Raw genomic sequence first — 12,903 nt, 5'->3', positions numbered from 1 at the left:
TTGCCGCGGAGCGTCGAGCTTGGTGGTTTGGTTGCAGCGGCTGGCGTGCCGCAAAAGCTCGCGGTTGGGCAGAGTGCAACATGGTGCCGCTGTTGTTAAAGTGGGTGAAAGAGGGGAGAACGGGCAGAAATCATTATCCAAATCGTTACTGAATTAGCTGAGCAGTTCTCTACGGAATCGGTCTTTTTTCTTTAATTTTAATTTTTGTATTTTTTAATCCGGCTGAAACTTTTTTGGTGCCTTCGGTATGCCCAAAGAAGCCATTTTGCATCATTAGTTTGTCCATATAATTTTCCATACAAATTTGGTAGCTGTCCATACAAAAATGATATGTGAAAATTCAAAAATCTGTATCTTTTGAAGGAATTTTTTGATCGATTTGGTGTCTTCAGCAAAGTTGTAGGTATGGATATGGACTACACTGAAAAAAAATGATACACGGTAAAAAAAATTTGGTGATTTTTGTCACTAAAACTTGATTTGCAAAAAAACACTATTTTTAATTTTTTTTTATTTTTTGATATGTTTTAGAGGACATAAAATGCCAACTTTTCAGAAATTTCCAGAATGGGCAAAAATCTTTGACCGAGTTATGATTTTTTGAATCAATACAGATTTTTTCAAAAAATCGAAATATTGGTCGCAAAAATTTTTCAACTTCATTTTTCGATGTAAAATCGAATTTGCAATCAAAAAGTACTTTAGTAAATTTTTGATAAAGTGCACCGTTTTCAAGTTATAACCATTTTTAGGTAACTTTTTTGAAAATAGTCGCAGTTTTTCATTTTTTAAAAATAGTGCCCATGTTTGCCCACCTTTGAAAAAAATATTTTTGAAAAGCTGAGAAAATTCTCTATATTTTGCTTTTTCGGACTTTGTTGATACGACTCTTAGTTGCTGAGATATTGCCATGCAAAGGTTTAAAAACAGGAAAATTGATGTTTTCTAAGTCTCACCCAAACAACCCACCATTTTCTATCGTCAATATCTCAGCAACTTATGGTCCGATTTTCAATGTTAATATATGAAACATTTGTGAAATTTTCCGATCTTTTCGAAAAAAATATTTTCAAAATTTTCAAATCAAGACTAACATTTCAAAAAGACCAAACATTCAATATTACGCCCATTTGAAATGTTAGTCTTGATTTAAAATTTTTGAAAATATTTTTTTCGAAAAGATCGGAAAATTTCACGAATGTTTCATGTTTTAACATTGTAAATCGGACCTATAGTTGCTGAAATATCGACATTAGAAAATGGTGAGTTGTTTGGGTGAGACTTAGAAAACATCAATTTTCCTGTTTTTAAACCTTTGCATGGCAATATCTCAGCAACTAAGAGTCGTATCAACAAAGTCCGGAAAAGCAAAATATAGAGAATTTTCTCAGCTTTTCAAAAAATTTTTTCAAAGGTGGGCAAACATGGGCACTATTTTTAAAAAATGAAAAACTGCGACTATTTTCAAAAAAGTTACCTAAAAATGGTTATAACTTGAAAACGGTGCACTTTATCAAAAATTTACTAAAGTACTTTTTGATTGCAAATTCGATTTTACATTGAAAAATGAAGTTGAAAAATTTTTGCGACCAATATTTCGATTTTTTGAAAAAATCTGTATTGATTCAAAAAATCATAACTCGGTCAAAGATTTTTGCCCATTCTGGAAATTTCTGAAAAGTTGGCATTTTATGTCCTCTAAAACATATCAAAAAATAAAAAAAAATTAAAAATAGTGTTTTTTTGCAAATCAAGTTTTAGTGACAAAAAGTTAAATAAAAAAATCACCAAATTTTTTTTACCGTGTATCATTTTTTTTTCAGTGTAGTCCATATCCATAATTACAACTTTGCTGAAGACACCAAATCGATCAAAAAATTCCTTCAAAAGATACAGATTTTTGAATTTTCACATATCATTTTTGTATGGACAGCTACCAAATTTGTATGGAAAATTATATGGACAAACTAATGATGCAAAATGGCTTCTTTGGGCATACAGAAGGCACCAAAAAAGTTTCAGCCGGATTAAAAAATACAAAAAAATCGAATGACCGAAATCTCAGAGAATTGCTCAGCTAAAAAAAATCAAAACATCAACATTAACGACCCCCAGGCTTAGGTCTTTTGTGGACTTTATTGCAAGTTTCTGCTCGAACCAAGGAGCCCGAAGGCTCTCAGCTTTTCAAAAATATTTTTTTTTAAGTGGGCAAATATGGGCTTTAATGAATAAATGCTTTTTTTTTTGAATGGTATTGCTGATAGGATATTACGGTCCTGTTCAATTTTTGCGACCGATATTTCGATTTTTTGAAAAAAAAAATCAGTATTGATTCAAAAAATCATGACTTCGGAAATTTTGGCATTTGATTTGATGATATCTACAACTTTGCCGAAGACACCAAATCGATCAAAAACTTTCTTCAAAAGATACAGATTTTTGAATTTTCATATATAATTTTTGTATGGACAGCTGCCAAATTTGTATGGAAAATTACATAGACAAACTAATGATGCAAAATGGCTTCTTTGGGCATACCGAAAGCACCAAAAAAGTTTCAGACGAATTAAAAAATACAAAAAAAATCGAATGACCGAAATCTCAAATCATTGGTCCGAGCCGGAATTGAACCCTGATCTACCGCTTACGAGGTGGATGCGTTACCACTAGGCTACGTGGCTCGGTTCAAATGGTCTACACAAAAAAATATTTGGTTTGTATGGACAACTCGGTCTTGAAATAGAAATAAATTTGTGATATAACGAAAAAGTTTTTTTTTCTGAGTACAATGACACTTTGTATGACCGCAAAGGATTTAAAATAGATGTTTAATTAAAATTAAATTGAAAAAGAGTGATCAGAAAAGGTTTTTAATTGTGTTTTTATCGTTGTACATAAAAATTTACCCTATTGTGCATCAGAAGAAAGGGAGGGTCTTTTACATTTTTTTTTCTTTGAATGGAAAATATTAAATCTAAAGTTTTTTTAAAAGGTCCCATAAGCTATATTGTTTCATATGTTTATAGGACCTATTAAAAAAAACCCTAGTTTTTTTTTTGTCGCACGTCGCACGTGTTTTAATGTTTGATTTTTGTTTAAAAAAAAACCAGAAGCACGCAATGTAAAGAATGACAAGTTTTGTTTGGTTGACCTTTCTGTGATTTGTTCCGGAGTCCGGAGTTATGGTTAAAAATGTTTACAGTAGTCGGGCGTGTACGTGTTTCACACGCCTTCTGACTAAATTCTCTTTGGCCAGTTTGCAAGGTGTGTCAAGATAGCACGATCAGATCAAAATTTCTTTCATGCGCGAAGTTTTTCCGGCTTTCGTTGAATACCTCAGGATTGAAATCCCTGAGTGCCTTTAATTAAATAAAATGCAAATATCGTTTTTTAATTAGGCCATTGCAAATTTTATTTCAAGTTTTTGTCCCACTTTCAAAATTTTCCTAAAAAATCCAGGGCCAAAGAATTTATTAAAATATAAACATACATTTATGTATGTATTTATGTATTTTCAATCAAATAAAGACTTCAGTTCAACTTGCTGATTTTTACACTGCGGCAGTTAGGCGGCAATTATCTCCTGTCACTCACAGCTATGGAGAAACGTGATTTTATCTCGCAATAAGCAATATTCTTAAAATCATTGATATTTTTCTTGTTTCGATAAGAGCATAAAGGTAATGTATGAAGCAATTTGTTTTATTGTTTGTTTCTGAATTTCAAAAACCAAACTCTAAACTTGAAATCTAGATTTTTTTTCTTTTACATAGATAGGGAAAAAAACATGCATAAAACGCGTTGCCTTTACATTTTAAATTTTCAAAAATACCGGATAATAAATTGAATAACCAGAGTTCCCAGGTTAAAAATATATTTAATTTGTAATATTCCTCTTTTGGGAAATGAATTACACATATTCAGGGATGTGATATTACTTATAAAACGTATTGATAAGATGATAACAATATTCATAACTGTATTTGTATGTATCTTCAAATCCTATACAAAGTCAAAAATCACCAGATAAAGCTCCCAAATCTATAGAAATTTGGAGTTCTTATTATTTTCGAAGTAATTTCCCATGCATTGATATCCATACCCAAACACGAATAACATGTAACAACCCTCCTATCTCAACGCACAATCAACAAACCCGTCCTCATCCACAAGCGCATTCCCATCGTCCTCCACCAGCGGAGCCTTATCGTCGTGGTGGGTCTTGAACCTGTGATACGCCGCGTACAACCCAATCAACACCACACTCAGCCCCAGCAGCACCCCGAACGTTATCAACCCATTCCGCACCGAGTTATCCTCCTTCGGTGGTTCGCGCCACACCACCTCAGCAAAGTACCAATCACTGAACGGAGCCGGTCCGGCCAACGAAATGACCCGCACCCGGACCATGTACTCCCCGGCGGTTAAATTACCAAACACGTACCGGCCTCCAACTTGTTCGTGCTGTAACCGAGTAATGCACTCGCGACGTTCAACGGAAACCGCTTGGGCTATGGATTTAAGTTCGATGTTGTACGCTACGACGGCTCCGTTAACAAGGATCGGTTCGGTGAAGGTTAGCACGATGTTTGATGATCCTTCGGGTTGTTTGATGACCGTTAGGGTTAGGGTGCCCACGACGGGGGACGGCGCCGTACGATCCGAGTAAATGCTGTAGGCGCTGCAGAACTCAAGCTCATCTGCGCTGCAGGCAAACAGCTGAAACGTGTAGTACGTGTAGGGAAGCAGGTTGGATACGGTGAACTCGCCGAGAGTGGCGTCGAAGCTGTGGTTGTGGACACGGTTGACCAGCTCGGAGTCACGCTTGGCGCGGTGGGGGGTTACGACAGGGTTTTGGGAGTAAGGTCCTTCCAGAAAGCTGTACATCTTCTGCTGAAACTCGTCTTGGAAGAAGGAAGGTTGATTTGCTGTGGTTGAGCGCTTTTTTCTGGACATATCCGGGACATTGGACATGAAGTCGTTCCCGGTGCAGCACTGCTCGGCCGTGCAAGTTTCCGATAAAGTTTTGAACACGTCACCGTCAGATTCGTCATTCTCAAAGTCATGCGGATGTACGCAATAGTTGCGTTGATCAAGGAGAGCACGCTCGTCCGGCTGAATGAAGACGTCCACCATGAAGCGTTTCACGAGCCGAACTTCGGACGTCAGGATTTTCCACGAAAACGTTATCGAGTGATCGGTTTTGCGGACCGTGTAAACCGTTAGAGGTTGGGTTGGGCGATCGATTTTGGTGACGAAATACTTCACATCGGATTGGCCGATCCGCATGTCCGTGGTGGTCGTGTTCGTTGGACTGTCGTCGGAAATATAGGTCTTTACGTAGTACGCATAGCGGGTGCTTGGTTTGAGCCCGGTTAGATTGTAGCTGTAATAGGCACCTTCCGAGACGATTTCCTTCATAAGAACCAGCTTCGATTGCCAGCTGTACTCGGAACAAATGTCACGGCCATCGTGCGGGGATCGTTTGAACTCCGTGGCTGTGAAGTAAATTATGAATCCCACCAACTGTTGCTTTTGTTGAGGACGATATTTGGTCCAAGAGATGGTAACGTTTCTACTGCTTAAAACTGCAAACCGTATCACAAGTGGAACCACGTTGCAGGACTGCATGAAGCCTAACGTGTTACGATCGATCAAATCGTTTGTACTATTGTACATCGTAATACCTTGGAGAAGCCGGACTTGGGAGTAGCAAAGCAGTGGATTATACACAAAATACATGCTTCCCGCCAACAATCTTAGCGAAGACTTGAACTCAAAGTTCCACAGCTTTTGAAGATTCGCATTCTCATACACCATCAAAGAATAATTGTCATTACCAAGGTGTAAGCCGTGAATAACGGCCAGGTTTTCGAGAAAATCCAACGAAGACAACGTGTTTGAACGATACACCTTCAAGTATCCCATAATTTCCTCAATCCCACCGAGGTTCTCCCTCAGTTCCTCCAACACATTCGGATGATCATCGAGCAGCCGGATCTGCAGCGTACCGTTGATGATTGTACATCCAGCCAGCTGAACGGCATCCGATAGATACATAACCTGCATTCCCTCGCAAATCTTTGGACATCGATTGTGGCACGGATAGCACGTGTGGTTAGAGAAATCCGCATCCACCTGTTCCACGTTGTCCGGGCTATACCCCGCTGGACATTCATCCAAACATTCCCCGCGGAAGACCAATCCACCCCGGTTGATGCACTTTTGCTTGCTGATGCACCGTAGACTGTAGTGGAACAGCACTCTGTAAAAATTTCAACTGAATCAACGCACCGAGGACTTTGACCACGGAACCTACTTGTCCGGCGAACACTTTTCCACGCAGCGCCTGCCTTCTTTTGGCCCTCGACACACGTAACACCCTTCGGCTGTGCCGTTGTAGCAACCACCCAGACACAGCTCGTGGCACTTGTACTTGGGTAACTTTCCTGCTGAACAAACACCGCTTAAGTAAAAAATCATCAACTTCATGCAATAGATCGGGGTGCGTACCACGTGCTCAGTGCTGATGCGCATGCCATACAATTCTAGCCTGACGTGTACCTTTGTAGCTATACCCCGTGTGGAACTTCTGGCAGCTTAGATTCGTCCAGCAGAACGGCTTCTCACACCCGGGACATTCCGTCTTGTTGCACGTCGCGCTGTTCTTCTGGAACATGTTCAGATCGCGGCTCGTCTTGTTCACACTTTGCGTGATGCTGGCCCAGTCAATCTAAACTAAGGGATAAATCAACCGGACGGACTAAACACAACACCACCGGGAGTTACCGATTTACCTTGTCGGTGTAGCAAAGATTCGGGCACCACTGGCTGTAGACGAAGCCCCGCTGGATGGAGTACAGATTCTTGAGACCGATCTGCGATGGGGTAAATTTGGTAAGTATCGAAAAAGATTGCTCCTTGCTTTGATACCGACCTCGTGAAAATCTCGCAGATCGTAGAATATCAGCGCGTAGTTGCCGATCAGTTTTTGTCCCCGTATCATCATCAAGTTTGGGAACATGTCGCGCAGCGTGACCAGGTTGAAGACGCGGAAAAAGAGGATAAATCCGGTTACCTCCCTACAATAACATGCACAATGGATTTAATTTGATGCACTGTTTTATGGCTTCATGGTCGAGCCTGGCTTCTGTGCATCGCCTTTGAAGAAAATGGCAACACTCTACAAGATTCTTTCATGGCGATCAGCACAGCTAAAAAAGTAGTAATCCAGCTGCGCGTAAAAGGCCAGGGTGTAAAATAAATATTGCATTATTTTATGCAATTTTATGTGATTTTACACCCTGAAATATATCTCCCATCAGTATGGGAAACCTACTTGACCGAAATGTCAAGCACATATATGCGTTTATCCTAACGGCTCTTCGTCGGTCTTATGGCCGAGCGGGCTAAGGCGCCAGTCCTTACTGTTGGTGCTGGGTTTGAATCCCGTCGGTTGCAACTTTTTTTGTGTTTGCAAAAATTGTGCATGCAGTGTGTAATATTAAGTGTTTATTTTGACGAAGGTGATGTGCATGCTTTTGCATGCGATTTTACCATCGGATTATTTGCTGTGTAGGCCATTTGAGTTGTTGTTAATTCATTTATTTCTGGCAGCTTTAACCTTCTTGGTCATTTGCTGCCCGGGCCATTTGAGGTTATGTTGAAAATCACCCTTTTTTGTAGTTGTCTGAAAAGTTTTTTTTAGAGTTCGTCGGATGTCCTCCCCATAGCATCGAAGCTCGGGAGGCATCGAAAAGCGGTGTCAACAGGTATATATAGCGAAAAACAATTATCGGACTAACATTCCTCCCTTTCGTTGAACTGCAGGCTTCGTGGGAGGGCGCCGGTATTGACTAATAAAGTCGGGGTCTTCTGGGGTTAAACAATGGACCGGTAGTTGGCTCCCACTGATCATTTACGATTCATTGTTCAACTTCAGCTGATCTGTCAATAACGGAGTCGGAGTCATAGCTCATTGGCAGTCAACCATGTTCATGCTCATGCAAACTTTACAATTTTCAAAACCAAACTATGGTCCCTGAAACTGGGCCGAGTGGTCCAAATCCTGACAAAATTTGAACAGCAAAAGCCGAGAAAATCAGGTGCATATTTTTGATCAAAATCTCCACACACACACATACAGAAGTTTTTTTTATATGAGCAATAAAATACAATAAATTTGAACACAAAATAAGAGATATCTTTAATCTCTTAAAATCCCTTGAAAATTTGAAGAAATAAAACCACGCTCCATACAAAAAGGCGAAATTTACAATTTTATTTATTGGCGGGAAATACATTGAAAATCAATTCTGTCGATTAGAGCGTGTTCAGGGAGCTCAAATCTATCATACTTTGATACAACTTAAACGTTTACAAGCATCAACTTAAAAAAATATGAGCTTTGTAAGCTAGGCCTCAGATAAAAACCATTAGACAACCTTGATGTAACTAAAACTATCGTTCCGCTTGAATCACTTTTTGATATTTGTTTCTTGAAATAATATTGATGGGAGTGTTTAATTTCAATTTCTAATTTTTAGAATCATTTTTTTCAAAATCTTTAAAACCTAAAAATTAAAAAAATCAAGATTTTAGAAATTGAATAAATTGTTTGATGTGTAAAATTTTACAATTTCTTTATTCTTGAATTGATAAATTTAAAAATGTTTAAACAAATCAAACAAAGAAATAAAAAAAATCGAACGGTTAAAATCACTTTAATTTTTTAATTTGAAATTGAAGATCCATACACGATTCTGCGAGGTCTTTGCACATTTTTATATAGTTTTCCGATTTTTGTTTTATTGTGAAATGTTAAAAATTTGTTTGGTTGATTATCACCTTCTATTTTGAGCAATTTAACAAAAGTAATGTGTAAAATTGTGAAATTCAACAAAAACTAAAAAAAAATCACCAGTTTCTGATGTATCTACTATTTTTTTGACGCAAAATCTGTCAACATTCCCATTTTTTTTTTTTACTGTTCCTAGATTCCCTAGAACTAATTTTTTTCCGCTATCTTATTTTGGATTATTGGTAGTAAGTTGGTAGTTAGTCCCGCCCGTGTGGATCAATCGGACCGCGCACTGGACTAACAATCCAGAGGTCGACGGTTCAAATCCCGCGGCGGGCGCTCTAAAATTCTTTGTGTAAATATGGGTATTCGGCGCCGTCGCTCCGTGCCATACTTTCAAACACTTAGGAGCCCAGGGCGGCGAAGTCCTTGTAGATAAAAAGGAAGACACTAGTGGTTGGTACTTGCAATGGTGGCCGACAGCTATTAAGTCAACTTCGTTTTTCGTTAGTAAAATATTGGAAATATTCATTTGGTAATGAAACGAATTAGACTACAATGAAAGCGCTAAGAACTCAAACTTAATCTCAAGCAAAATTAAAAAAAAAAAATCATCAATCGAAAAAATAATTTATGTTTTGCATTCCTCACCTCAATGAGGAAAGGCTATAAAATCACTTGAAAAATGAACTTCTTAACTCTCTACTGCCCAATTTTTTTTTCGATTTTTTTTTTATTTTTCCCTTGTTCAGGAGGTCATTTTGAGCAACTTTTGTTCTACGAAAAACTTTACTCCTCTTGTTTTATGTTTTTCTTGTTTTATTTTAAGAATTTTAAATTGCAAGCCCAAAATATTGAAGATCTGACAACTCTATCAAAAATTGTAAGTACTTTAGTGTTTCAATACATTTTTTTGAGGCCGGATCTCAGATATTTTGATAAAAAAATAAGTGTTATTTATACACTGTTTTGAGGTTGTGTGGTTTATTCACTTTATGAATGCGAGGAAGGCACCAACCACCTAAAGGTGGATTAAGTAACATTTTTATTGAAACTTTAGTATAGTTTTGGAAAAAATATTTGGTATTTTATAATTTAGAATGACGAACTGAATCAAACGATCGCTTGCAATACTTGGGATGAACACTTCATATGGTCGTAACAAAGAATTTAACAATAGAGATGGACATTTCTCACGGTAATGAAGCGAACACTTTCCCCAAGTCGGAGTTGACTCGGTGCACTGTTACTGTTAATTGATATATTTTTCATCTGTCGCAAATATTTGATTCCTACTTTAGTGTTTTGCGGAATGCGGAACTCATTCTCCGTTCCAATGTCATGATTTTTACGTGTATACACAAAAAAATATAATTCTATACGTCTATTTTCCTTCTTTGTTACACAATTATAAACACAAAACAGATACGAGTTAGCTTAAAGTGTGTTATAGTTTATAGATTAAAAAAAACACAGTTTCCTAATAACTTATTTATATGACATACAAGATAGGGGGCACTTTGCAGCGTTCGACGGATAGGCCTAAGATTTCAAGATTCTCGGTATACTTTTTTCTTCTTTTCAAAACAAAAGACAAACATTATTAAGTAGAAGAGGGGGAGAGCGTTTTCTAATATTAGCAAATGGTACATGTCTGTAGTATCACATTTATACTTATGAGTAAAATGGTTAGTGTTGTTTGGAAAGTGGGCTTTAATACAAAAGAATGAAAGGTTTAGAGAGAATGTGGAATCGAGGTTGCTGAATTATACTTAAGTCTGTTGTTTGTTTTTATTCAGGTTTCGGGTTTCAATCTCCTACGGTTTGCTTATTCGATACACGCGAAAAAAAGCTGTGGAATATCTGCACTTGATAAGTCTCTTTTCGTTACAATTTCTGGTGAAGCATGGGTTTTCTGTCTTGTTGTTTTGTTACATATTTATATTTAAACTATTTGTATCCTAACGAAATCATGCGAACAAAACGCAAAAAGATTCCTTGTTCCTTTCATTTTCGGTTTTTTTTTTGGATTTACCTTAGCTTGTCGAACCTGTACTCGGCAAAATCCTCCTGCGGAACTCGCTCGATCAGCACCAGCTGCAGAAAGCCGGTGATGACGGTGCAGTTCTTGATCAGTGCCAACCGTGCCAGATTGTTTCGAATGTCCACGTTGTGGCAGTTACGTTGCTCATCATCCGTATACTCCGGATCCACTACGAGTTGCTTCTGTTCTTCTGCTACATCTTCTACCGACGAGGACTCCAGCAGTGGCATTGCGAAAAATAGCAGTGCCACTGGAAGGAGCCGTCCTTTCGCGATCATAATTACTACTCTTTTGATTATCCAATCACTTTAGCCCTTCGCGATACGTTCCGCATCCGAATGCCGAAGAATAACTAGATTTCACTTGCTCTCTTCACCGTGTGCTTTTAGCTACAAAGGCAATCTTTTCTTCTTGAGGGAAAATACGCGAAAAATTAGAGAGTCCCGAACCTCCCGACGTCTGAAACAGAACTAAAACGACGGTTCGAGCCACCTCAGCGGTGGTCAATCATCCGAATCTCCGAATCGAGAAGCAATTACCCACAGCTGCTGCTGATACGTGCACTAATTGAGTTAAATTTGTAGTCAGAGAAGACCCCCCATCAGGGAAAGGTCACTGGGTCTTGGACGAGCGCAGCGCAGCACAGCACACCTCAACTGGTCGAGACGAATCGGGGCGATGTCTGGTGGGCTGCATCTCTCGTTCGAAGCCGGTGTCAATTGAGGTGACTGTCCGCGCGAGTCGCCGCCGCTGAATTGAGTTAGAGTTGTTATTCGATTTGTGATTTTTAGAGAGTTGGGAAGAATTTCTCTTCAGAATTTCAATTTATTTGAAAAATTGTCATGAAAATTTTTAGGTAAAACTTGCGTTTTGACAAGAAAGCTAACTTTTTTTAGTCTAATTGGAAAAACTACTAAACTGTCAAAAAGTGCAAGTTTGTTTGTTGGTCATAGTCTAATACCTGCTTAACTGTGGTCCGCTTGGAACGAGCTGTCACAAGATGATAAGTTTCGTCCAATAAGGCCACCGAGCTGATTCTTCAAATTAAATTTAAAAATCAATTTTAAAATTTGTGTCATTAGGCTTAAAAAATAAAGCTATATCGGTGACCAAATGACAAAACAATATTTTTAGAATTTTAGAATTGTACGGACCTTACTCACAGGGTGACCACTCAAATCCCATTTTCAAATTCCCGACTTTTTGCCGACTTTTCCAGGATTCAAATAATAGGCATTTCTTATCTAAAGAATGATTTGAAACAAAAAACTCTTTATAAAAATTCAATATCAACCATCGATAAAATATCTAGATGATCTATAACAAATCAATCTATTGACAACTTTCGTAAAATCAGAAACTTAATTATTTTTGTTCAGTTGGTTAAAAATTATTTTACAAAGTTCCGTTTTCTTATTTTGAAAATTTTTATATTAGTTTTTTTTTATTCAATGTTGATTTAAATAGTTGTCAGTATTAAACGGTTTGAATAGTTTTTTAATGAAAAATTCATCTTTCACCACTTATTTTATGCTAAATGTTTAAAGAGACAAATTCTTTAACATATTTTCAATAACATAAATAAAATTACCTGATTTTTTTTTTTGCAGTTTCAATATTCAGCAATTCCCCACGAAAACAGCATGGAAAAAAACAAAAGTGCTCGGATCGGGCTCAAAATTTTTCTGGGGGTTCCCTGGCCGAAATAATTAGACCCGTATTTTTTTGTTTGGCCATTAGGGTCACCTACGCCGTGTTAGGGTGGTCTGAAAAATTGCCATTTTCGTCGATTTTAGCAAAAGCCACTTTTTTCTAAAAATCATAACTCCTTGCCATTTCAACCGATTTCAATTGTCTTATACGCAAATGAAAGGTGATAAGTTGGCCTTTCAAAGAAAAATAATAAGAAGTTTCAAAAATCTAGCCTAACATATGAAAAGGGCGTATGAAACATTAAAATGCCGTTATGACGGTGTCTGGACCAAAGAGCCTATGTCTGGAAATATTTTTATCGGATTTCCCGGATATTTTTATGTAACATACTAAAAAATGGGAGGAG

At 37.7% G+C, this 12,903-nt stretch overlaps 1 protein-coding gene across 3 annotated transcripts; it reads right to left on the bottom strand.

Moving 5' to 3' along the window:
* Nucleotides 1–3,982: 3,982 nt before the first annotated feature.
* On the bottom strand, nt 3,983–11,697 carry LOC120418613 (insulin-like peptide receptor). Of its 3 annotated transcripts, none has more exons than XM_052707847.1 (6): nt 10,836–11,697; nt 6,938–7,082; nt 6,798–6,878; nt 6,565–6,733; nt 6,320–6,452; nt 3,989–6,265 (listed from the first exon to the last, which is right to left on the bottom strand). In XM_052707847.1, exons 1-6 carry the CDS (start codon nt 11,120–11,122, stop codon nt 4,132–4,134), a joined length of 2,949 nt encoding a protein of 982 aa, XP_052563807.1. In that variant the 5' UTR covers nt 11,123–11,697; the 3' UTR covers nt 3,989–4,131. The 3 variants fall into 3 exon arrangements, with proteins under 3 accessions (XP_052563808.1, XP_052563807.1, XP_039436991.1); XM_039581057.2 differs by having other exon boundaries at nt 3,992–6,265; nt 6,320–6,449; nt 10,836–11,696; XM_052707848.1 differs by lacking the exons at nt 6,938–7,082; nt 10,836–11,697 and having other exon boundaries at nt 3,983–6,265; nt 6,565–6,738; nt 6,798–6,873.
* Between the last annotated feature and the right edge of the window lie 1,206 nt (nt 11,698–12,903).

The sequence above is a fragment of the Culex pipiens genome, chromosome 2, assembly GCF_016801865.2.
Source record: "Culex pipiens pallens isolate TS chromosome 2, TS_CPP_V2, whole genome shotgun sequence".
NCBI classification, from domain to species: domain Eukaryota; kingdom Metazoa; phylum Arthropoda; class Insecta; order Diptera; family Culicidae; genus Culex; species Culex pipiens.
Note: the sequence above shows the minus strand (reverse complement) of the source record. Positions and strands in the feature narration are given on the sequence as shown.

Bases quoted from the DNA above. Each gene is read 5' to 3' on its own strand.
- LOC120418613 (XM_052707847.1), bottom strand. From the start codon at position 11,122: ATGATCGCGAAAGGACGGCTCCTTCCAGTGGCACTGCTATTTTTCGCA. The intron at 7,083-10,835 runs GTAAATCCAAAA...ATGTTATTGTAG, and splicing joins TACAGGTTCGACAAGCTAAG to GGAGGTAACCGGATTTATCC. The intron at 6,453-6,564 runs GTACACGTCAGG...GTGTTTGTTCAG, and splicing joins CACGGGGTATAGCTACAAAG to CAGGAAAGTTACCCAAGTAC.